The sequence below is a fragment of the Vicugna pacos genome, chromosome 13, assembly GCF_048564905.1.
Source record: "Vicugna pacos chromosome 13, VicPac4, whole genome shotgun sequence".
NCBI classification, from domain to species: Eukaryota; Metazoa; Chordata; class Mammalia; order Artiodactyla; family Camelidae; genus Vicugna; species Vicugna pacos.
Window position 1 is genome coordinate 32545623 of NC_132999.1, and position 23983 is coordinate 32569605.

General features: G+C 41.9%; 1 protein-coding gene across 2 annotated transcripts in view; it reads left to right on the forward strand.

Moving 5' to 3' along the window:
- The first annotated feature begins 20204 nt into the window (after positions 1-20204).
- SPATA6 (spermatogenesis associated 6) overlaps positions 20205-23983 on the forward strand; it is a 98553-nt gene continuing 94774 nt past the window's right edge. Inside the window, exon 1 of one of the 2 annotated variants that reach the window (XM_006200457.4) lies at positions 20205-20454. In XM_006200457.4, the coding sequence (XP_006200519.1) occupies positions 20404-20454 (51 nt within the window). In that variant the 5' untranslated portion in view covers positions 20205-20403. The remainder of the gene's footprint in view (positions 20455-23983) is intronic. The other variant, XM_006200459.4, reaches the window with a different exon arrangement.

The window sequence follows — 23983 nt, forward strand, 5'->3', positions numbered from 1 at the left end:
TGCCTTGCCCCCTTCCCTCCTGTCTCAAGACCTTTAAAAGGGAAGCAGCCATTGGGGGAGTAGCTATTTACCAACTGTATGGAAGTGCTTCACTATTTTAACAAATGGTACAGCTGTACACATGCATAACAGCTGCAAAGCTGCCCTGCTTCAATTGGCACAAGATTCAATATTTTCCTCCAGCCATTGTCGAAACAGCAGCCTGCCCCTGGCAACAGGTGATCAAGTATGTAGTCTGTGAAGATACCAACCTAAAGAAAGGAGTACACAGTGGAAAGAATCAGAGAAATGGAGCTGAGATAGGAAGGAAGGGGGTATGACACAGCCATTAAAGGAATGACACAGCAATTAGCACCAAGATGGCGGGAGATTCAACCTCCAGTGGACCTTGAGCTTCATTATATACATTGTAACGTACTAGCCTGGTGAATGACACACCCACAAACGCCATGACAGTTCTGAAGCTAACCCTGAAAAGTCAGAGAGGGCGGTGGCCCAATTCCTGGGAATCCCTGTCCCTTCCCCAAAGTAGTTGGAATAATCCTCTCACTTGTTAGTATATAAAAACTAGTAATGCTCTCCCTTTCTTGCCTTCTGAGATGGCTAGCACTCTGTCTAAGGAGCATATATTTCTTTAAATCAATCTACACTTACTGAACTATGGCTTACTCTTGAATTCTTTCCTGAGTGAAGCCAAGGGCCCTCACTCAGCAGGGAGCATCCCAGAGACTCAACCAAGACCTGGAACACAGCCATCCTCTCGCACCCCTATTTTCCTGTATCAGAGCCACATCCCTGAAGGAGCCACTCTAAACTCGTCCTACCCCTTCTCTTGATGTTCCATTTAGCTGATCCAGCTTGAGTTGAATTCTCTAGCTTTCACCTCTGAAAGCACTGTATTTGAAACCACACAAAAAGAGGCCACAGAGAGGTATCATAAGGAAAACATGTTTCTGGAGGCCTGATTGAACTGTTCTCCTTTCTTCCTGAAGGTTTGGGTAATGCAGACCCTCCCTTCCTCACCAGTGTCTGGTGGGGAACAGCTCAGGTACCCTTTGCCCCAGCTGCGTGTGGAGCTGGCTGCAATGCTTGTTTATTAGCGAAATGCATCTGATCAGAGAGGCCCGCCTGACAAGTTCATTACATATCAATTTAATTAGCTGATTTACATTTAATTTACATTTCAATTAATGTCTTTAGCAACAAAACGCCGCCTTAATAGGGTAATTGCCTGTTAGGCAATATGTAAAAGAATAAATAGTTGCATTCTGAGGAAGAATTCCTATTTTCAATTTTTTATTACCATAAATAACTGAAATAATTATTGCTCTTAAGGGCCATGTCCTCATTTCCTTCTGGGCCTAATTATAAAGACTTAGTACCTCATTAAGCAAAATGGTTTTGGAGCCACAGAAAAACATTACTGGAATCGTGACTCAGTTTCGACAAAAGAGGGGAAACTGTGATAGTAGACACATTTGGGGGGTTAGGGGATATGACAGTTACTACAGGCAAGACTTGTCCCCTGTGGGCCACAATGTCGTGTTGGCAAGAGGTATCTCTTCTCTGCATGCCTGTTGGGATAGTGGCCTGGGGGATGCTCAGATAGTCTCTTCTAAGGATTTCTGGAGATGAGGCACTCACCACCTCTTTGACAGTACTCACTGGTTGCTTGCCCATGTCTTTGTTGTAAAGGCCCTGCACCTTTGGTGACCACGTTGGGTGGGTCAGTGCCCTGGGCAGTGGCAGTAGTGCTGGAAGCCACTCCTACACTGGGGGTGGCTCAACAATAACTGAGTAGTCCATGGAAAGTGACCGTGCATCACATAAACATAACCCACTAAACTCAAATGTCAACCCGTCTTCCTTTTAGCTGGATCCCCAGAATGCCTATGGCCACTTCATTGCCACCAAATGGGAAGGCAAGTGAGGCTAAGGGGAAACTGGAATGGAAAGAGATGAGGTTCTTAGAAGACTGCCATCAAAACCTTCCTTATGCCCCCTCTTTGAATCAATTGTGGAAGATGCCTGCTAGAGAAGATGTTTTGCCAGTAGTATAATTATAATATGACCATAATTGTGTATTAAGAGACACTGGCCACACAGAATAGGCAGGAAGAGAAATGAGCTGAGTGCAGTTGAAAGGATAGCGATATGATGCAGGAAAACAGATGTGGGGCATGATTAGGGCTGTGTCCCAGGCTTCAGTTGAGCCCCTGGGATGTGCTCCACCAAGTGTGGGTCCTTGGCTTCACACAGGAAAGAATTCAAGCGCAAGCCACAGTTGAGTAAAGGTAGATTTATTCAGAGAGATACGTTGAAAGGCAAGAGAAAGGCCACAAGGTGTGGGGGTTGTGTGCTCAGATTAAAAGTAGGTACACATTCCATAGACAGAATGTGGGCCATCTTCAAAGAGGGAAAGAGAGGCGCTGTGTTGCTAGTTTTTATGGGCTTGGTGGCTTCATATGCTAGTAAGTGGAAGGACCCATGTAAATAGCCTGGGGAAGGGGCTGAGATTCCCAGGAAGTAGGCCATCTCCCACTCTTTGACCTTTTGTGGCTAGCCTTGGGTCTGCCATGGTGCCTGTGGGCGTGTTATTCACCATGTTAATATATTACATTGGGCGTATAATGAAGCTCAAGATCTGCTAGAAGTTAAATCTCCCATCATCCTGAGCCTCAAGGCCTAATGGGGGTTGAATCTTTAACCATTTTGATGTTGATTGCTGTAGCATTCCTTGAATGGCTGTGCCCTGCCCCCTTCTGGTCTGAGAAATCGGGAAAATGAGACTCCTATTCTGAAAGTTCAGGAGGAAAAGCTGCCATGCAGCCAGGGTGGTTACCAGGGGAGGGGAAGGGTAGAGGTTTGGGTCTGTAAAGTCGGACACCAGAGTCACAGTGCAAATGGGGCTGGCTTATTCCCTGAATGGTGGATGGGCATTTAATCTGAAAGAGCAAGTACTAAAAATTGAAAACTTCAGGGCCAAAGTATGGGATTCCTTTAGGCGAGGTTTATCCTTTCTCAAAGATCTGGGGCAATCATTATCATCAACTCCGCGGCCATCTGCATCTTTCCTACTCCATGGGGCTTTCTTCAACAGCGCCACCATGTGGAAGCAACAAGCACAGCGGGACTGGAATACCCAGCCTCATCCTGTCTCCCTTTGGCTGTGAACGTCTAACAGACCCCAGTTTGAAATTGATTCTTAGACAATGAGAAGAATGAAGGGAAGACTCAAGAAAGAGATAATGAGACTGGCAGAAAATAACTCGTCTAAGGGGTGATGGAAAGGAGAATTTGATTATTTAATTGGAAAAAAAAGTGACCATATTTGCACCCAGGTACTTTGGAAGCATTCATTCCAGTTATGACCACTGGTCCGACCTTTCCCTCTCCCCCACTCAGAACAAGTTTGTCAATTTCAGTCCTTCAGAAATTAAATGATAGGATTAGGTCCCTCATTCCACCTTTGCTCACTCCTGACTCACATTTCCAATCCCTCTCAACTACTTTCTTTTTTAGGGAAAGGTTTTCAGATCCATTGACACCATAGACACTCTGTCTGGAAGTTAATCAGATTTGTTGATAGCCTTTTGAAGGCAGATACCAAAACCTGAAGACAAATTCCAGAATTGGTCAGCACCAAGTTGAAGGCAGCTAATCTAGAAGGCAGCCGCTAGTCCCCACCGGCAGGGGGCGTCTGGAACCACTCTTGCTCTTCCTAGAATTCATCCGAGAAGCTTGGACCAGTGAGTCTCAGCCCTACCAGCCCAACACTTTTTTTAAAATAAATATTTGTTAACATTTTCTTATCTATATGAAATTCACAGAAAAGAAAACTTGCCTACATGTACAACCTTAAAAATATATATATTATTCTAACTACTATAAAGGAGAAATAAAAGAGAAGCAATGTATAACAGAATAACATGTATTTCCATATGCAAATGCTCTGGCACAACTACAAAAAGTATATATAATAAAGGAACCCATGCTTTCATCTCTTTATAAAACTACCTGAATGTGAGACCTCTAAGTGCAAACTGACTCAGGTAGGTACGTTGAATTGGTGGTTGAAACACTACCACTAACTGAGACCGATGGGCTTTTCTAAACTTTTGTACAACTCTTGGTAGACTTCTGAACAAAATATAGTTTTCCCTTGATTTAAAAGGAGGTTGCATTATTCCTGGAAAAACTACTCTGTATTTAAATCATGCGAAAAAGACTGGTTTTTGTATGTGAAATGAAGTTGTCCTGTAAACTGTAAATATTTATGAGTAAGTTTTTCACTTCTAGGAATATGTGAAGGGGTAAGATTTGAGGATTCAGAGTGTAGGACTACCTGACATTCTGAATATTTCCTACTAAGTGCCAGCAGCACCCCCCCCACCCCCGACCATTGTGACAGCCATTTTTAAAGGCCCACGTATTTCTGAAACACCTACAGGGTAATGTCATCCTCATGGAGAACCACTCATCTAGACCAATGCAGATTTATGCCTCAGTTTCCCTTCCTTCTGACCCCAATTCCCCTTCAACTAGGATTTCCATCCTGAACCCCAGCTTCTGGCCTTACTCTTATTAGTGCCCGGTGGCCTAGGGATATAGGACTGACCCAGTTCCAGTATTCTTAGCCGTTCCTTCCTGAATAGATGACTCAGGACTCTCATCCAGACTATCATCATACTCTGAAGACCATGCAAACTACCTTTCCTTGGCTGTGGCCTTCTTTATGGATCAGTAAGGGTCCTGCTTGTCCACCTAGGGAACTGCAGCCTCCCACATCAGTGTCCCACCCCTGTTGCCTCGTATGCACCAGTGGAGACTTGAATCAGAGGCCTGTGTCCCTGATAACTTTACTCATTCACGTGTTCATCGTGTATCCACCAGCAGGGCTGGGGGACTATAATCTGATGGAGCAAGCAGCACATTTTGCTTTGGTCAGCACATTCCAAAGCTGCCCTGTAACTTCAAACTAGACAAGGACTTTCTTTTCCTCATTACAGTTTATTGGCAAAGTGTCAAATGTTTTATAGGGCAAATGCTGCCACCCGCCCAGCTGTGCTCAGTGGTGACTGCCAGCGAGAATGTTTCAGTTGGGACTCACGCGAGGGTAACTTCAGATTTAAAAGCCTGCCTCTGAATGCATCTCTTCGTGCCCTTTAAATGTTGCAAATCTAAGAGGCATCCTGTGGTGGCCAGGGGCGGGGACAGATGGGGGTTGGTGATTGGCAAACTTACCGTCATAGGGATAAGAATATAGCCCTTTTTGTGGCTAGGACAGCTCTGGGTAAAGAGGGTGGAGGGACACAGGCAGCTTACCCAGGAGGTCAGAAGCCCCAGTGGACAAGCAGAGCAAACTTCCCGCTGAGGTCAGGCAGGGAACTGATGACACCTCACCCACAACAGCCTCACCTACAACCGGCCAGACTGGGCAGCTCCTTCCTGTCACGCGTAAGCACTATTGCTCCTGCTCACTCCCCTTCTTCCTCCTTTCCCTCCCTTTCACATTTATTCATTCATTGAGTGCCCACTATGTGACAGACCCACAGATTTATTGTAGGTTTAAGAGGCTTCAGGGTCCCTGACCTGTGCTAGCTCTTTCCCCAGCCCTGTGTTCCCTGGAGGATATGTTTTTGTAAATTGCATGAGAAAGGTTTTGATGGCAGTCTTCTAAGACCCTCATCTCTTTCCATTCCAGTTTCCCCTTAGCCTCACTTGCCTTCCCATTTGGTGGCAATGAAGTGGCCATAGGCATTCTGGGGATCCAGCTAAAAGGAAGACGGGTTGACATTTGAGTTTAGTGGGTTATGTTTATGTGATGCACGGTCACTCTCCATGGACTACTCAGTTATTGTTGAGCCACCCCCAGTGTAGGAGTGGCTTCCAGCACTACTGCCACTGCCCAGGGCACTGACCCACCCAACGTGGTCACCAAAGGTGGGGGGCCTTTACAACAAAGACACCGGCGGCAGCAGGTGAGTGAGCAGTCAGTTTAGAGAGTGTGCAGATTCGTACTGCACAAGGCAGTGCAAGAGGCCCTGAGTTCTCATAGCACCTAATAGAAGAAACTTGATAGAGGTTTCTGAAAGAACAATCTGAAAAATTTACAAAACATGACCAATAAGGAGTTCTGAAGTTAAATAAACTTTTCTGAATTCTGGAAAATAAAAATCCAATCTTGATCAGTCGTGCTAGAAGAAAGACTTAATTATCTTTCTGTTCTGAAAGGAAAATCATTTTACAAAAATTGTTGTCATATGAAGAGATGATCAAAGAGAAAATTCAGGAAACACAGAGAGGAGAGTGTTATAGAGGTATAGCAGACGATTAATAAAAATAACGTGATTTTTCTGGATTTTGAAATTAAAAAAAGTTTATCTGTGATTTGTTTCCTCACTTTAAACAAATATTCATTTTCTTACTTTTCATTATAAATTTTGTATTTTTCTTAAAGGGTCTTCCAAATTATATAGGCTTTAGGGTCCAAAATACCTGGAAACACTCAGGCACCAAATAACTGCTGAGCATAAAATAGCTAAGACCTGGCCCCTGACTTCAAGGAACTTCCAGGCCTCTGGGCCAGTCTCAAACATCAAGCAACAATTACACAGAGTGTCACCGGGAAGTTGAGGGCCTTAACCTCACTTCCAGCCCTCAACTCTGTTGGTTTGTTTTTCTGTTCAGATATGAAGCTTCAGGAGCTCATGGACCTTTCTCTCAAGAGGCTCCCATCCCTCACTTCTCCCTCTCACCCCTGAGGCATCCCAGGCTCCCCTCCTCCCCACACCCACACCTCCTCAGAAGTGCATCACACTTCCTGTGTAGAGCGCTTCTGCCCTGTTTTCATTGCACTGGGCTATCCTGCGAATATAGTCTGGGTTTCCCTTTTCATCACTGTAGAGAGGTCTTGAAATTGTTTTTCCAAGCACACACAGTCCTCTCCAGAAGAGGACTCGGGCCATCTGCTTTAAAATGACAACGTATTTCTTCCTCCCTTGGCCCATCCCTGACTCCTTTTCTCTTGCCATCCTGGGGAGCTGTGTTCTCTCCTATACACCTTTGCCAAAATGATTAGGAAATCAAGAGCATCTAGAAAGACTTAAAGGAAAAAGGAAGTCGTGGGCTATGTGGCGCACGTGTGGTGCTGGGCTGGGTCCTGGTGGTGGTGCAGAGTGACAGCTGGAGGGCACGCTATCCCAATCCAGACTGCGACCTGGGCGATGACAAAGGCTTTGTCTTGTTTTCTGTATCCATGATGCTGGGGGCGGGGTTTCAATAAATATTTGGTGAGGGGAGGAGAGAGAGGGACTGAGGGTCATAATGGCACTGAGATGGCTTCGTTTTATAACAGCAGTCCTTCCTTTGTCTTCATTTCAAAGAAGTCTTCCGCTTTCCTATGTACACATTCTTTTTCCTTCCTTCGCACTCCAAGGAACATGTGTTAGTCTACCTGTTCAGAGCCAATCCCTCCACCTGTGCCCTTGACCTCAGAGTCTCCTGAGTCCTCCAGACATAGCTCCATAATCATCTTCCTGCTTCCCGGTCTCAGCCTTCTCTCACTCTCTACCACCTGTTTTTGCTCAGCCTATAATCACACTCAGACTTCTCCCTTCCTTAAGCACATACACACACACCCTGACCTCCACCCTCTGGACTGTATTCCCCTGTCACTGGGTGTATGAACTCTCCATCCTTCCATGCTTGCTGTTTCTACTGCCTTATTTGGCAAATAAGTTTCCATTAACTGAAACTTACCCAGTGAAGGTCACAAATAATCCATTTCCAAATCCATTCAGCACTTTTATTACTCACCTTACCAAACTCATAACAGCACAGGGCACTGACAGTCATCACCCTATTAGGCAGTTAGATAGAGGTGAGCACTGGGCAGGGGGAGAAGAAGGGGAAAGGAACAACCCAGAACACAAGGAACCTGAGCTGTCAATCAACCAGAGCACAGGGAACCTGAGTTGTCAATTAGTCTATCACGAAACCAGGATATAAAAACAGGAAGAACAAAGGAGCAGTGCCATTTTTCCTGTCTTGCACTGGCCCACTCCCAATTCTCGGGAGTGTACTATCTTGCACTATTTTTTTTTTTACTTCACTAATAAAAATCTTGTTTATATCACAGTTTTTGTCTCTCATCAAAAAATTCTTTTTTTTTTCCTGGTGACTAAGAACCAAGGTAATTCTTATTTCCCTTTTCCTGGTAACAACCCCATCCCTGAAACTCTCCTCAACTGGCTTCCATGACACTGAACTGCTGCTTGTTCTTGCGCCTGCCCAAGTCTTACCTCCTTTATGGCTGGCAGCAAGGTGATTTCTGTGAATGAGGCTTTGATTTTCCACATCCTCTTTCTCCCCTTCAAGTACAACAAGGTCACGCCATCTCTGGGCAGACTTTCCCTATTACAATGGTCAGGACAAGGTGTGGCAGCTTCAGAGGACCACTGACCACCCAACAGTGCCTCCAAAGAAGAACGAGGGGGACTGACTAGGGGGAATCCATGTTACACCATGTTATGCAGGGGGAGGAACCAAAGCTGAGAAACCTGGAGGAGAAGCGATGTCATGGAAATGGGAGGGGAGGAAGCCGATGTGTTCTAAGCAGCTCCAAGCCATTAAGTGGATCATCAAGTGGAATCTTCGAGGAGGTAAATTTTGCCTCATTGTCAAAGAGAACTTAATAATGGTCACGTCGAGTAGCAGTGGGAAGGGTGGCCTCATAACACCAGGGTGCCTGTAACCTATATGGCATCTTCACGTGAATTAGAAAAAGATGCATCCTTCTGTAGCAGGTTGAAGCCTGACACAATGGCACTCAGCACCTACTCATGACTTCAGGCAGGTGCCCTGGTGCGGAGCGCGACTCATACTGTCTTATGTAATAACTCTGTGGAAGGCAGTGAGCCTTCCATCACTGGAAGCATTCTGCCAATGGCTGGATGATCTGCAGATTCCGTAGAGAATATTTCTTATAATCCTGTTTACGATTATCCATGAAGATGTGCTAGAGGAAGAGGGAGATGAAGGGGAGAAACAATGGAGTGGGAGTGGGGGAGATGGAAAGAGAGGAAGATGGAGAGGGTGAGAAATGAAAAGGGAGGGAGAGACTGATAGGTCATTTTAATCTGTAGTATCCAAATATGCTCCTCCCTGTTTTATGGGTAAATAATTGCTGGTTGTGTCTGCCACAAGATGTTAAGTCCTGTCCTATTATTTGTCCTGTCCTGCCTGCTTGCTATTTGAGTCCCAATTTTGTTCCAGTTAGTACCATGAGATGAATGATAAATGGTCTACACCAGTGGTTTTTCAACCTGGCTATAAGGTAGAATCATCTGTAGAATTAAAAATCATATATATATTTATTAAAATTATATACTTATAATATATTTTATATTATTATTTATATATTAATATAATATAATTCATATTATTTTATAAGTATTAATATAGTTATATATTTATAAACATTGTATTTTATATATTAAATATTTATATAAACATTTATATATTTATAGCATTTATATTTATGTGTAATTTAATATATCTATATATGCATTGTATATAATCAGACACTTTGGGAATGAAGCCCAAGTATGTATAGTTAAAAAAGTTCCCTCAAGTGATTCCAGACCCACTGGGTCTCAGTCACTAACATCCTTTCCCACCTGCGATCCATTCCACCCTAGCCTCCCCTACGGCTCAGGAGGCCATGTGACTACTTAATGGAGGTCTGCTGGGGATACTCCTGGAAATGCTTTTATTTTCCTATACAAAGGGACAGGCATGACATTCTGCCTCGTTGGTGCTGCCCTTTCTCCTTTTTCCTGGTGTGAATATGGACAACCTGCCTGAAGACAGCCAGCACAAAGACCAAAAAAATTTTAAACAGCAACAACAATATTAACAAAAAGGTACTAAAGGCAGTGGAAGGGGAAGCTAGAAAGGCCTGAGTTTTCGAACCAGGTGGGCTTCCGCAGCATCCCTTTCCTGCCCTCCTCTTGACTTCTTGTTGTTTGAAATAATCATCTTTACTTTGTAAGCCAACGATAATTGAGTTTTCTGTTGCTTGCAAGTAAAAGCAATTTACCTCAGTATTTGGTGTTTTCTTAGGATGAAGGCTATCATGATTGAGAAAAGAGAAGTACAACCCATGCTGATGTTCAGAGCTCAGAAAACGGGGGCTCCTAGGGTGAAAATGTACGATGGCTTTGAGATCAGTTTTTTTTTAACTGGTTGTCTTAGCTAGCTGGGTCTGTTGTAACAAAGTTCCACAGACTGAGAGGCTTAAACAGAGGTTGATTTCCCCATCGTTCTGGAGGCTAGAAGTTCAGGATCAGGGTGTTGGCAGGACTGGTTCCTTCCGAGGTTCTCTCTTCGGCATGGAGATGATCATCTTTCTCTGTGTCTTCACACGGCCTTTCCTCTCGTGTGTCTGGGTCCTAATCTCCTCCTCTTTTCAAGATATCATTGGATCAGGGCCCACCCCAACAACCTCATTTAACCTTAATTACCTCTTTAAAGACTCTGTCTTCAAATGCAGTCACATTTTGAGGTACTTGGGGTTAAGACTTCAACAAATGAATCTTAGGGGACACAATTCAGCCCATAATACTGGTGACTTAAATTGGGCCAGGAATAAGATGTTCATGATTGGCTGTGATTCCAATCCTCACTATAATCACCTGGAGAAATTTTTCAAGTATAGATGCCTGGGTCTTGCTCCCAAAGGTGCTGATTTAATTAGTCTGGGTGGGACCAGATATATAATTTTAGGTATTATCAGCCATTATTTCTCTAAGTGGGAGTTGGTTAAACCAACTTTATTTATTTAAAAAAAAAAACCCAGAACTTTGAGGGACAGGTGAGAAGCCAACCTTGATCTGATGGGTAGACACTGAGGGAGGAGCAATATACAAAGGGGTCTTCAGTGTTGGGGTTAGGCTGCATTTCAGAAAAAGGGGAGAGACCCAACTCATCTCCACTCTTCTTCCCTCTAAGAACAAGGGGAAACGAAGATGCCCAAAGGCACTGGCAGCCACATCCATCTGAGAAAGAATATCCAGAACGGAACACCCAGCGGTGCACGGGGTGGGAGGGCAGTCACCTGGGGCCAAGATGGCCTCATGTCTTTTGTCCACACTCAATTAATGGGTCTGATTTACTTTCAAGGATGGTATTAGAATTAGATTTTGTTGAAACTGGCAGGTGGCCTAGGAAGGACTGGAAGGGGCTGCTTTTCACTTGGTGTGCTAGGAAACCATCCCCAACAGACACTGCCCAGGAGTTAGTCCTTTCCTGAGAGTATGACTTCAAAGGTCCTCTGGGGTCACTATTTGTGTCATGATTTTTAAATATGTAATTTCTGTTGCAAAATCAATTCTAGGTTAGTTTAAGAAATTTACAGTCAGCCTGTTTAACTTTTAACCCACCCGCAATTTGACCAAATCAAGTACTGTATTATTTTCCTACTGTGGCTGTAACAAATTACCACAAGCTTAGTGGCTTAATACAGATTTATTATCTTACAGTTCAGAGGTCATAAGTCTGAAATGAGTCTTTCAGGGATAAAATCAAGGTGTTGACAGGGCTGGTTCCTCTGGCGTCACTAGAGGAGAATGCATTCCTTGCCTTTTCCAGTTTCTAAAGGCTGCCCTCATTTCTTAGCTCACAGCTCCATATCACATCACCTTTTCTCCTTCTGCTTTCATGATCACATTGCCCTCTGTCTGGCACTGGCTTCTCCTGGCTCCCTTGTGATTATGTAAGGCTGCCCTGGATAATGCAGGCTAATCTCCTCATCTCAAAGTCATTAACTTGATCACATCTACAAAGTCCTTTGCCATAGAAAGGAACATTTGCAGGTTCCAGAGATTAGTATGTAGACATCTTTTAGAGGCTGTTATTCAGTTTACCACAAATAGTTAGTACTCCAGGAGCTTACAGCTTGGTAGTTGTGGACAAAAACAAACAGTGTGTACATCAGAATCTCCCTCTTCTCCCAAAGACCACCTGACTCCAGCACAAGAGGACCCTTCCTCATTGAGAAATTCTTTCCTAAGGTAGATGCGGCTTACAGTCAAAGTGATCCTACTAGCCATTTGGGGACCCTTGTGCACATACCAAGGTCCTCATCTTTCCTAAAGGGGAGACAGTATGGTTGAGTCTCAGGAGGCTGCCCACCAAGTTGGAAGTCATGCCCAATTCCAGCAGACCCAGTTTGTAGCTAGGGCTCAGAATTTTGCAGCGTGTTCCACTCCCATCTCTCGCTTTTCAAAAGCAAGCTGGCATGTTACACGTCCATTGTCTTTAAGACTGTTATACGAAAAATTGGAAATGATTCCTCATTGGCATATTACTTTCTAAAACTCAGAGGAAAGGCGATCTAATTATCATTGGCTGAGCTAGCAAATCTTACATAGGAAGAGAAGATAATAAAACAAAATATTTTTTGGTATGTATTATTATAGCTGCCTAATACATTTTAAGATCAAACATATTTTTTCAAGGGGTACAATTCACACTGTTCTATATAAGAAAATTCTTACTACCGAGTGATCCTGCTTCATCTTTTCATTTCAAACTATATCAGAAACTTTGTCTTGTTTCTTATAAACCTTCCATACCATTCTAAGTGAAAAATAAGCCCACAGTCTAGTGTTAGAGGTTTAGAAATAGTTCTACTTGAAAATATACAGACTCAGGGGTGGAGGGCATAGCTCTAGGCATGGTAGAGTGCATGCCTAGCATGCATGAGGTCCTGGGTTCAATCCCCAGTACCTCCATTAAATAAATAAACCTAATTACCTCCCCCCAACAACAACAACAAAATTTTAATTAATAAAAAAAAAGAAAATATACAGACTCATTATGAGAATCAATTTAAGTGACAGAAATGTACTTTCAAAAACATAAATTTATATTGAAATGCAAGATCATAGTAACATACATAACATAGTCTATTAATATAACAATTACTATTGTCATCCTGATCATCTGGTTGTATTGCATCTTGAACTAATTGGCATGTTTGCTATTGATAATAAAAAACTAATAAACAATGAGAGGCCACATTTTATAGCAGAAAGAAGGCTGCCTTTGGAACAGGGCAGAGTAAGGGTCACATTACCACTGTGTCAGGCACTGTGTGAGCACGGGCAAGTTAATGCACTCTTTGAGTTTGTTTCTTCATTCATAAGATGAGGAGTCAAATACTTACCTTGTAGAGGTGTGTGAGGTATATAATTATGTATATAAAATACCTTGTGCAATGCTGGTATATAGTGCACCATCCCTGAATGGTTACTGTGGCTGTTCTTATGGTTATTTGTCTTATAACTAATGAAGACACTGATTTTGTTGGAAATCAATTCCTTTATGGATACTGAACATGAATGAAAGATAATAGAGGCCTTTAAAAATGTCTCTGACCTTCTGACCCTTTGGCCAGGGAGTCTAAATTACCATCCTCACTTCATAAATGCAAAGTAGACTAAAAAGAAAAAAATGTTCTAATTTATTCCCTCCATGTATTTATCAAATGAGGTAGGATCTCTGGGAAAGATTAAGAGCTCACATTTTTTATTGGACTTATTTCCCATAAAATTTCAGAGAGGATGAAAGGAGAGGAAGTACAGAAGCAGTGCTATTTCTGTTTTATCTGCTACCTGCAGTTGTAAATCTTCTTGAGATATCATTAATTATAGTGGTGCCATTCACAACGCTGCTCTTCAGGCCTGTTAGAATTTTCACCCAAAATTCTATGCCTGGGGCTTGGCAGCTGAGTTTTTATATGAGGCTGAAACTTGAAGGCCATGACATAGGCAACACCTTCAAACTAGCCACTATAGACTAAATGTCTGTGTCCCCTCCCCAATTCATATGCTGAAATCCTAACCTGCAACGTGATGGTATTCATGGTTGGGGCCTCCGAAATGTAAGTAAATCATGTGAATGGAGCCTGCATTAATGTGATTAGTGCTCTTATAAAAGAGACTCCAGAGGGCTCTCCCACCCTCTCTACCATGTGAGGATATGAGAAAACAGCCACCTGTAGCCCGGAAGAAGACTTCCAGAACCCAGCTGTGTTGGCACCTTGATCTTGACTTCTAGCCTTGAGAATGGTGGGAAATAAATTTCTGTGGTTTATAAACCATCCGGTCTATCGTGTTCTGTTCTAGCAGCCCAAACTGACTAAGATAGGAGCTGTGCAGAGAAAGCCCAAAAACCTTTGAGGGGTTTCCCCAAAACTTTAAGGCTGAGGGATGAGCTCTGTGTGCACAGGTGAGGACACATGAGGCTTCCCAATTAGCAGCTGCTACAGGGTTGGGAGCAGAAGAGAGACACTTGAGATCAAGCAGTGTTGGGGGACACTAGAGCTTTGAACCTTCCATTGTGGAGAGTTCTTTTTAACACTCTAATCCTCCTGGAATCCAGCTAATCCACCAGAAAGACTGCACTTTAGCAGAAAGGACCTTTCCCTACAGTAAGGACCACACTAGACTTGCCTTAACAAGTGTCAACCAAGCTTGACAAAACCCATGAGAGACAGAGTTTGGAAGTTGACCCCTACTAAGTCAGAGGGGCTATGAAAGCATTTTGAGATGTCCACATATTTGCACTAACAAAGTATATTGCTAAGTCTACACAAGTTTAAGGCCATCAGCCAGTAATTAAACTACCCGCTAAAACAAGAGTCAACACTCTTTAGAGAAAAGATAATAGAATCCAAGTCTTACAATGTATTATTCAGAACATCCAGTATTCAATTAAAAAGTCACTAGATGTACATAGAAACAGGAAAATGCGATTCATAGTCTTGAAAAGATGCAAACATGTAGTTAATAGAAACAGAACTTGACATTCTACAGCTATTGGACATACCATACTGAGACTAAGCTACTGTAAATATGTATAAAGAACTAAGGGAACATATGTTCAAAGAGTAAAGGAAAATATGGTCCTAATGAGTGAACAAAAGAGGAATCTCAGCAGACATGTGGAAACTAAAAAAAGAAAAGAAAAGTTTAAATGGAAATTTTAGCACCAAATAATACATTAACTGAAATGAAAAATTTACTGGATGGGCTTAACATCAGATTAGGGGTGGCAGAAGAAAGAGTCAGTTACCTTGAAGACAGATCAATAGAAATCACACAATCTGAAGAATCTGGAAAAAAAAGATTGAAGAAAAATAAAGAAAACATCAGAGACCTGTGGACAAGAGCAAGCAAACAGCCTAATATATGCTCTTACTTTATAATCTAGATGTCAAAACCAGGAAAGGACAACAAAGAAAATTTTAGGTCCAATTTTCTTATGAACATAGATGCAAAAATCTAAACAAAATATTAGCTGACATAATACAAAATAACTGAGTACGGAAAAACGGGGTAGGTGCAACATCAGGAAAAAGTCCATCAGTGTCATTCACTTCACACATAGGCTGAAGCTGACAGCTCATATGACTATCAATCAGTATAGCAAGAGCATTTGATGCTGTTCAACACCTATTTACTTTCGTATGAATTAATATAGAACTAAACATATATAAAAGACATAAAAAATAGAGTAATAAACTCCAACATACCTGCCATCAACAACTACATGGCTAATTTGTTTTATCCATACCCTCATCCACTTTCCTTAACTAACAACTCCCACTTTCACTGGAGGTTTTTGAAGCAAATCCCAGACATCATATTTCACCCATAAATACTTCAGTATGTACGACTTTATAAAAGATAAGGGCTCTTTTTTATTTTAATAACCAGACCCCAGTACCACTATAAGTTCTAAAAAATTATCAAAAATTCTGTAAGATCATCACATGTCCAATCAGCATTCAGATTTCCCCTCTTGTCTCACAAATACTTTATATTAGGTTGTATCTCTTTAGTCTCTTTCATACACAGCATCCACAAGGTCTCCCTATTTGTTTTTATTTTTGTTTTCCCTTTGCAATATATTTGTCCAAAAAAATCACATTGCCTTCATTTTGTTGCTGGTATCCTTGTGGTTCTGTTTAACAAGTTCGTTACCTTAAAGATTGTATTTCTAGTACATTGGTGATGTATTTGGATGCTACGTCAGATTCAAGTTTGATTTTTTGGCATGAAAGGTGGTGTTTTGTACCCCTATTGCGTTACCCCAGAAGGAACATAATGTCTGATTATCTCTTTTTTTGTGATGTTAAGATTGAGTGGTGTGTTTGAGTGTTGTCAGACTGACCTACCTATGATAAGAATCCTCATCAGCTTTTAATGGTTTTAGTAGTCATGAATATTCTAATTCTTCACTTCTGTTCATTTGTAGCTGGGAGTTTTCTAGAAAGAAAACTTTGGTCACCCTGAGGTATAGTTCAAACAAGAAATTCAGTATGAATGCTTAATTCTTCCTTCTTACTTACCAGATTTCAGAATGAGTTGGTCTTAAGTCACCCCAAGCTGACTCATGTATTTTTTCCCCTTTGAGTAACATTACCAACTCATGGATTTTTAACATATCTGATGTTTTTATTTTTTATTTTATTTTATTTTATTTTATTTTATTTTATTTTATTTTATTTTTCTGATGTGTTTAAAAGTAATTCAATTATCATTCCTTTTGGTGCTTGCGGTAGACAGAATAATGATCAAAGATGTCCATATCCTAATCGCAAGAATCTGTGAATACGTTATTTTAAGTGGCAAAAGGAGGATTAAGGTTACATATGGAATTATAATTGTTAATCACATGACCTTGAGAAAAGGCAGTTATCTTGGTGTGTTCATGTAATCACAAGCGTCCTTAAAAAAGGGAAAAGGGAGTTAGAAGAGTAGGTCTGAGTTCTGTGATATGAGAAGGATTTGACTCTTCATTGGCTGGTTTTGAAGATGGAGGAAGGGGACCATAAGCCAAGGAATGCTGGTGGCCCCGGAAGGTGAAAAGGAAACAGATTGTCCTCTAGAGCCTCTAGCCCAGCAGATGCTTTGATTTTAGTCCAGCAAGACCTGTGTCAGACTTCTGACCTACAGAACAATAGGATAATAAATTTGGGTTGTTTTAAGTCTCCAAGTTTGTAGCAATTTGTTATGGCAGCAATAGAAATCCAATATAGTGCTCACCATCTCTGTAAGAAAAATATCAATAATAACAATGGAACAAACAAAGAAGCTATTCCAATCAGTAAGAGTTTAACAGATTTGATAGATAAACTTATAAAAATAAATTTTTTCTCTACAGTTGTAATAACTAGCAAATATAATGAAAAATAAGAAACTATTCTCAAAAGAATAAAGATAAAACCATAATTAAACACCTAGGAATTAAGTAGGACCTTTATGCAGAAAACTCAAACTCTATAAAAAACATAGAAGATGAACTGATGAATGGAGAAACATTTTGTGTTCTTGTATGGGATGATGCAATATTACAAAAATGTCAGTTCCCCAAATTAGTCTATAAATTTAAGGTAGCACAATAAAAACTCCAGTTGGACTATTTGAGAATCCTGATAAAGTTACTCTAAAATAAAAATAAGCAATAAAGGATCACAAATAGCTAAATCAATCTCATAAGAAAAAGAGAGAGAGAGAGAGAGACTTGCCAAACAAAATCTAAAGTCATAAAGCAGTGTGATACTGTTGCAAGAAAGACAAATAAAACACTAGAAAAGAATAGGTAGCTTTAAGACAGAACTTTAGGTAGTTAACATTTGATACAGGTGGTACCACAAATCAGTGAAAGAAAGTATAGAATTTATGCTGAGGAGGTATTGTTGGGAAATCTAGCTTACTCTCTATAAGAAAAAACAAAACAAAACAAAACCTGGACCCTGGATTCCTATCTAATATGAACTGATAACATGTACAAAAATTGAGCCTTGATGGATTAAACATCAAAATGTGAAAAGTAGAACTACGAAGTTGATAGAAGAAAATATTGGACAAATTTCTGTCACCTGGGAATGAGGGGAAACTTCTTCAAATGTCAGAAACACAAACACAAAATATAAAGCAAAAACAATTGATTGTTTTACACCGAAGTTAGGTATTTCTATTAACTGAAGTATACCCTTGACAAAGTCTATAAACCAATGAAAAAGAGAAAACATATTTGCATGTCTAAAACTGGCAAGAGATAAATAACTAGAGACAGAAGAGTTCCTCTAAGGAAGACAAAAACTCCAATAGAAAAATGGGCAAAGAATATGCAGAATGAGCAATTTATTGTAAAGAAAGGAGAAAATCTTAGAAACATATAAAGATATGCTCAGATTCATCAAGAAATCCAATAATGAGATGGTACTTTACATCTGTTATACTGAAGGAAACAAGAAAGCTTGATAACACCAAGGTTGGGAAGAATGTGGGGGCATAGTAACACTCAAGCATTGGTCGTGGGAGTTCAGGCTGGTGTGGCATTTGGGACAGCAACTTGGAATTACTTGGTCAAACTAAGAATACTCATACTCCATTACTTAATTTATCTTCTGTTCATAACACAATATATAGAAAATATAAAGACCAAGCACAAACCGGAAAGATATTTGCAACATATCATAGACAAAAATTAGCATCTAGAATACATGAAGAACTAATATAAATCAGGAGAGACAGAGGGACAGAGGGAGATAAAGAGAAGCTAACAGAAAAATAGGCAAGAGAACTACAAGGCAGTTCACAAAGAGAAAATGGAGAGACTTATAAAATCGTGAAAAGGTGCTCAGCCTCAAAGGACCAAGAAATGCAAAATAAATTCACAATGGCATACCTAGACTACACAAACCCAAAGGTACAAAAATTAAACATTCAATACCAATACCGAATGTTGGTAAGGCCGTGGAAAAGTAAGAACACTTACACACTCCCAGCAGGAACACTAATTGGTACATGGAAAATGGTGTGGCATTTTCTATTAAAATCCCATGTGTGCAAAACTTCATACCCAGTCGATCCACTCCTACTCTAGCATATGTGCACTACTAGAATGTCCATAACAGCATTGCTGATGACAGTTTAAATGGAAACCATATAAATGACCATCAATAGTAGAAAGTATAAGTAAATCAATGTATAGTCATATATTATGTTGGACATATTCCACTGTCCAACAATGGAAAAAACTTCCTGTTACACAGCATCAACACTGAGAGAATCCTACAACATAAGAATGAGAGAAGAAAGTCATAGGAGAATACATATAACATCAATAACAGGTAAAAATTAAACAACATCTTGTTTAGAAATGCATTTATGCCTAACAACAGTATTTAGAAAAGCAAGGGAATTATTGTAAAAGTCAGGATAGTGGTTACTTTCAGAGCAAGGAAGTCAATGCAATAGTTGGGGTATTTCTAAGGTGCTAGTAATGTTCTACTTCTTAAACTGGGTATCAGTTGCAGATACTTGCTTTATTGTCATTGTTTAAGATGAACATGTTTTATATACTTTTGTATGTATAATATATTTCACACTAAAAATGATTTTTAAAACAACTGGATTGGGCAATCCCTTAGATTCTTTTAATCTTTGATGATTATGGCCCAGGCCCTTTGCAACTGGAGTTATTGTTGGCTCTTCATTGACAGTTCAATTTAAACAATATACACTGAGATGCGTACACTGGTAAATTAAACAGGAAACCTTGAAGGGAGAGGGGGACGAAAGAGCAAAGAATCCCAGAATAGGAGACTAGGAAGAGGAAGGTGACTTGATTGAAGCTCGTCTTCTCAGGGAGGCAACTGGAGTTTTACTTGAGATCTCCTGAGGTCCAGTCCTGGTTCTGTGTTTGAATTGGCAAGTCTCTTCTCCAATCCTCAGTTTTCTCATGCTGACTTTGAAAACCATATGGTGAAATTCAAATAAAATGATTAATCATTATTATTTTGTACAGTCGGGGAAACTGAGGCCGCAGAGGAATGTCACTAGCTCAAGTTGCCACTGCTGCGTTGGAACTCAGGGCTCCTGAGTCCAACTCCTTGACCTGTGCACTGTCCTATTAAACAGCTTATTCTCTCCTTCCTCTGGCTTTGGGCCTGTGGTTTGATGTCACAGATGAACTGCCCCGCCCCACCCCTTCGGAATCCCCGCCTCCTCGCGCAGCCCCGCCCCTCCCGGCTTCTCCCAGCCCCGCCCCCATCCGTTCGCCCTCTCTCGGAGTCTCTGGCGCGTCCCCGCCCAGCTTCTCTTCCGGCCACGCCCCTTCTGGCTGCTATGACAACGAGTCCGCGCCCCGCGCACAGCTGCTGCTCGGGCGGGACCCAGGCTGGACCGCGGGCCCCGGCCTGGGGGCCACAGCTGCCACCGCCGCCGCCACCTCGTCTCCTCCCTGTCCCCGCCCCGCCCTGCGTCTCCTCGCCTCCCTCGGGCCCGCGGTCGGGGACCCTCCCCGCCGCCCCACCCTGCGCGGATGCCGAAGGTGAAGGCGCTGCAATGCGCCCTGGCGCTGGAGATCCGCTCTGTGAGTACTGGTCGCTCCCCCATCGCTGTCTCCTGGGTGTCGTTAGCCCCCGGAGTTTACTTGGGATGCCACCTCAGCTCACTTCCGAGAACTTCGGGTCACTTCGAAACCTCCACCCTCCGAATCATCCCTAAGGAGCTTGACTCCGTGTCACCTCGGTCTTCCCCCATCCGAAAATCACGGACTCCTTCCCACTACAGCCACACAGAGGCCTGACCCCTCCCCAACTCTCCACTTAAGCTCCCGTCGTTTCCTCCCAACTTCCAGCTCGGGTTCCTTCAGATCCTTTACAAACCACTTTAGAAAGTCCTCCTCTCCCGCTCTTCACTTTCCAGTGAATTGGGTTGACGGGGGCTTCTTTTTAAATTCCTCTTCTCTGCTCCTCTTCTTTTAGTGAGAAATTATTACTGGCCGGTCGGGCTTCTCCCCAGTCTTCGGGGGCGAGGTGGAGTGTATTTCCTCCCAAATCACTGCTGGCGGATTCTTTCAGACAAATTTCCAAGCTTCTGAGTAGTGAAGGGGCCTTTCCTCTCAGTCTTCCAAGTAGCATCCCCACATCCCTCAACGGAAGCGTGTCATCACTGCACACAGCACCTAGCCCTCTCCCCCCAGGGCCAACCTCTCAGAAACCATTTCAGGTCCCTCCAGTCCCCCGACTCACCGACACTGAGCGGGATCCCTTATCCTTCCCTTCACTCCAAGCAAGGCGCCAACTTTTAGAGGGAAACTGCTCATTCTCTAAATTTGCTGGAGAGGACTTGCAAACTCTCCACCCCACCCCAGCCACCTCCCAGACACGCTGAAGAGGATCCTGTCCCCCAGCCTGCTGTGGAAATCCAGCTGAGGCTGAGAACCCCCATGTCCTTCCTCAAGTGAAAGGCCTTGGAGCTCTCCATGCTATAAGCAAACACCATCCCTCTGAATCATCTCGGAAGACCCTTCCAAGGGGTGCAGGACTCTTTCCTCCTCATTCTTTACAGAACCCTCTCATTCTCTTCGGATGAAAGCCCCAGCTTCTCTCTTCTAGAGGACCCCCACCCCCACCCCAAGTCTTTCCATACCTCCATTTTAGACCTGCAAGCAATTTGGACACAAAATTCCTCCTTCAGACCTTTTCCTCTCTTTTCATTTCTCTAAGTCCTTTTATTTCTCAACTCTTTCATCACCCAGCAAAACTGTGTGTGTGTGTGTGTGTGTGTACGTACATAAATATCCAACAGTACTCCTCTGGGTGTGCAGCAGGTAGCCCTCCCCACTTTCTTCCTGCACACCCTGCAGGCGAGTCTTCGGTCTCTGGCACCCCACCACCCCCTTCCCTGGCTTTCCTGGCTGTCCTTCCTCACTTTACAATGAAGCCTCTGCAGCACAGTCCACGAACCCCCCAGGGAAGTCACCAGACCATTGGGACTTTTGAAAGGTCTTAAAGAAAGGCAGGCTGGGTAGGGCAAAGTGTGAGGCAGGGGTAGAGAAGAAAGTTCCCTGCTACTCGCTGTATCTATAAGGCTGCAGAGATTTTACTCGTTGCTGTGTCAGGAACTCTGTAGTTTTGGATTCAGATGTTTTTTCCTTCCCACAGCTGCCGTAGTTTGGCAGCCTTTTTGTTAAGGAGGATTCATTTAGCAAAAGAATACACGAAGCTTCCTAAACCGCTGGGCTTGGGGTGGGGTGGGTGGCAGTGAGTAAAACTGCGGAGTTCAGCCTGCCTAGACTCTGCTGCTGGCGGCGGCTTCCTCCTCTGCTAACCAATGGGCGCAGCCGCCTGGGGAGAGCGGCCGCCTGGCGGGCGGGCTGTGGCTTCCCTGCTTCGGCCAATCCCGACCTTCTAAGAGGAAGTACTTCTTGGTAACTGACTGCTGTCTGAAGGGATCGGAGAGAGAAGTTATTTCACTTCTCTTCCTCCCCAGTTACCAGTCTTGCGGCGGAAAGGGAATGACTGGATAATGGAGCTTTGTTGTTCATCGCGGCTTAAGAAATTATGAGGGTGGAAACATTACTGTTTGCTTTTTTTTCAACACACGTTTGAGTCACAACATTTGACAGTTCTCAGAAATCTTAGCTATCATTGAATTTACTTTCTTTTCACAGGTGAGAAAATTGAGGCTTAGCATGGCCAATTTTTTCTAGATTTGCACAACTATTTAGGGGCAAATCTGCAACAAGATGCTAAGCTTTCTGACCACAAAAAACCCTGTTAAGTGGCTCTGATGCTCAGAAGGAACAAACAAGACTGTTAATAATCATAGAAATTAAATACTTTTCATTAATTTGGCTTTGAATAGAGGAATTAAATAAGCATAGATATTTTAACATCTTTTCAATTTCAGTTTTTTTCTTTTCAACTTAATGTTTTACATCTATAGGGTATACAAGTCAAAACTATGTAAGATGATACACTCAGAGAAGTCTCACTTCCCAGCCCTATTCAAACCTATTTTCCATCTTTTTTTGTCTTGTTATAGGTAACCATTGTTATTGGTGTCATTTGTGCTTCAAATATTTCCTTTTGTAATATAATCAGATAGATACCAGCATTCACTCTCACACACACACATTGTACATTCTCCCCTTCCTATATATATGTTTTTACTTTCCTTTCTTACACAATAGGTAGCATATTATATAAACTAGTCTGCACTTTGTTTTTTTTCTTTCCTTAGTCTATCTAGAAGATCACTCTAAATCTAAAAAAGTTCACGTATTCTTTTCCCTCAATTTTTTATTGACATTTTTCAAACATTCAGAGTAGTTGGAAGAATAGTACAATGAATAATATATCCCATGACCTATATAGATTAATTTGATATATTTGTATACATATTTATGTTTATATATAAAATAAATTTTTTGCTAAAAATATGAAAATAAATACTTAAGCTCCTAAATCTTCTAAAAATACATTGTTCTGCATAATTACAATACTGTTATTATACCTGAGATAATTATTAATGATTTCTTAGTATCTAGTCCATACTCAGTTTTTCCTGTGTCTACTCCATATTCAAGTTTTCCTAGTTGTCACAAAAATGACTTGTATAGTTAACTTTTTCAAACCAGGATCCAATCAAAGTTTATGTGCTGCATTTTGTTATTAGATCTTTTTAGTCCATTTTAATATAGAGCAATTCTGTTTTTTCATTCCCACAATGTATTTTTTCCCCCCGTGGGTTTAGATAAATTTATACACTCATGTAAGCATTATTCAGATCAAGACTGAGAACACGCCCATCACTCCAGTGAATGCCCTTGTTTCCCTTTCAAGCCCCATGCAGAGGGAACTCCCATTTCTGATTTCTGTCACTGAAGATTAGTTTGCCAGTACTTGAACTTCATAGTAAATGGAGCCATATAGTGTGTAATATTTTGTGTTGGCTTCTTTGCTCATCATATTTTTGAGACTCTTCTGTGTTGCTGTGCGTATCTGTGGTTTGTTCCTTTATCTTGTGGAGTAGTGTTCTATCATATGATACGTGTTTTATTCTTTCACTCACCACAGCATGTTTATCCATTCTGTTTAGTGTTGATTATTTGG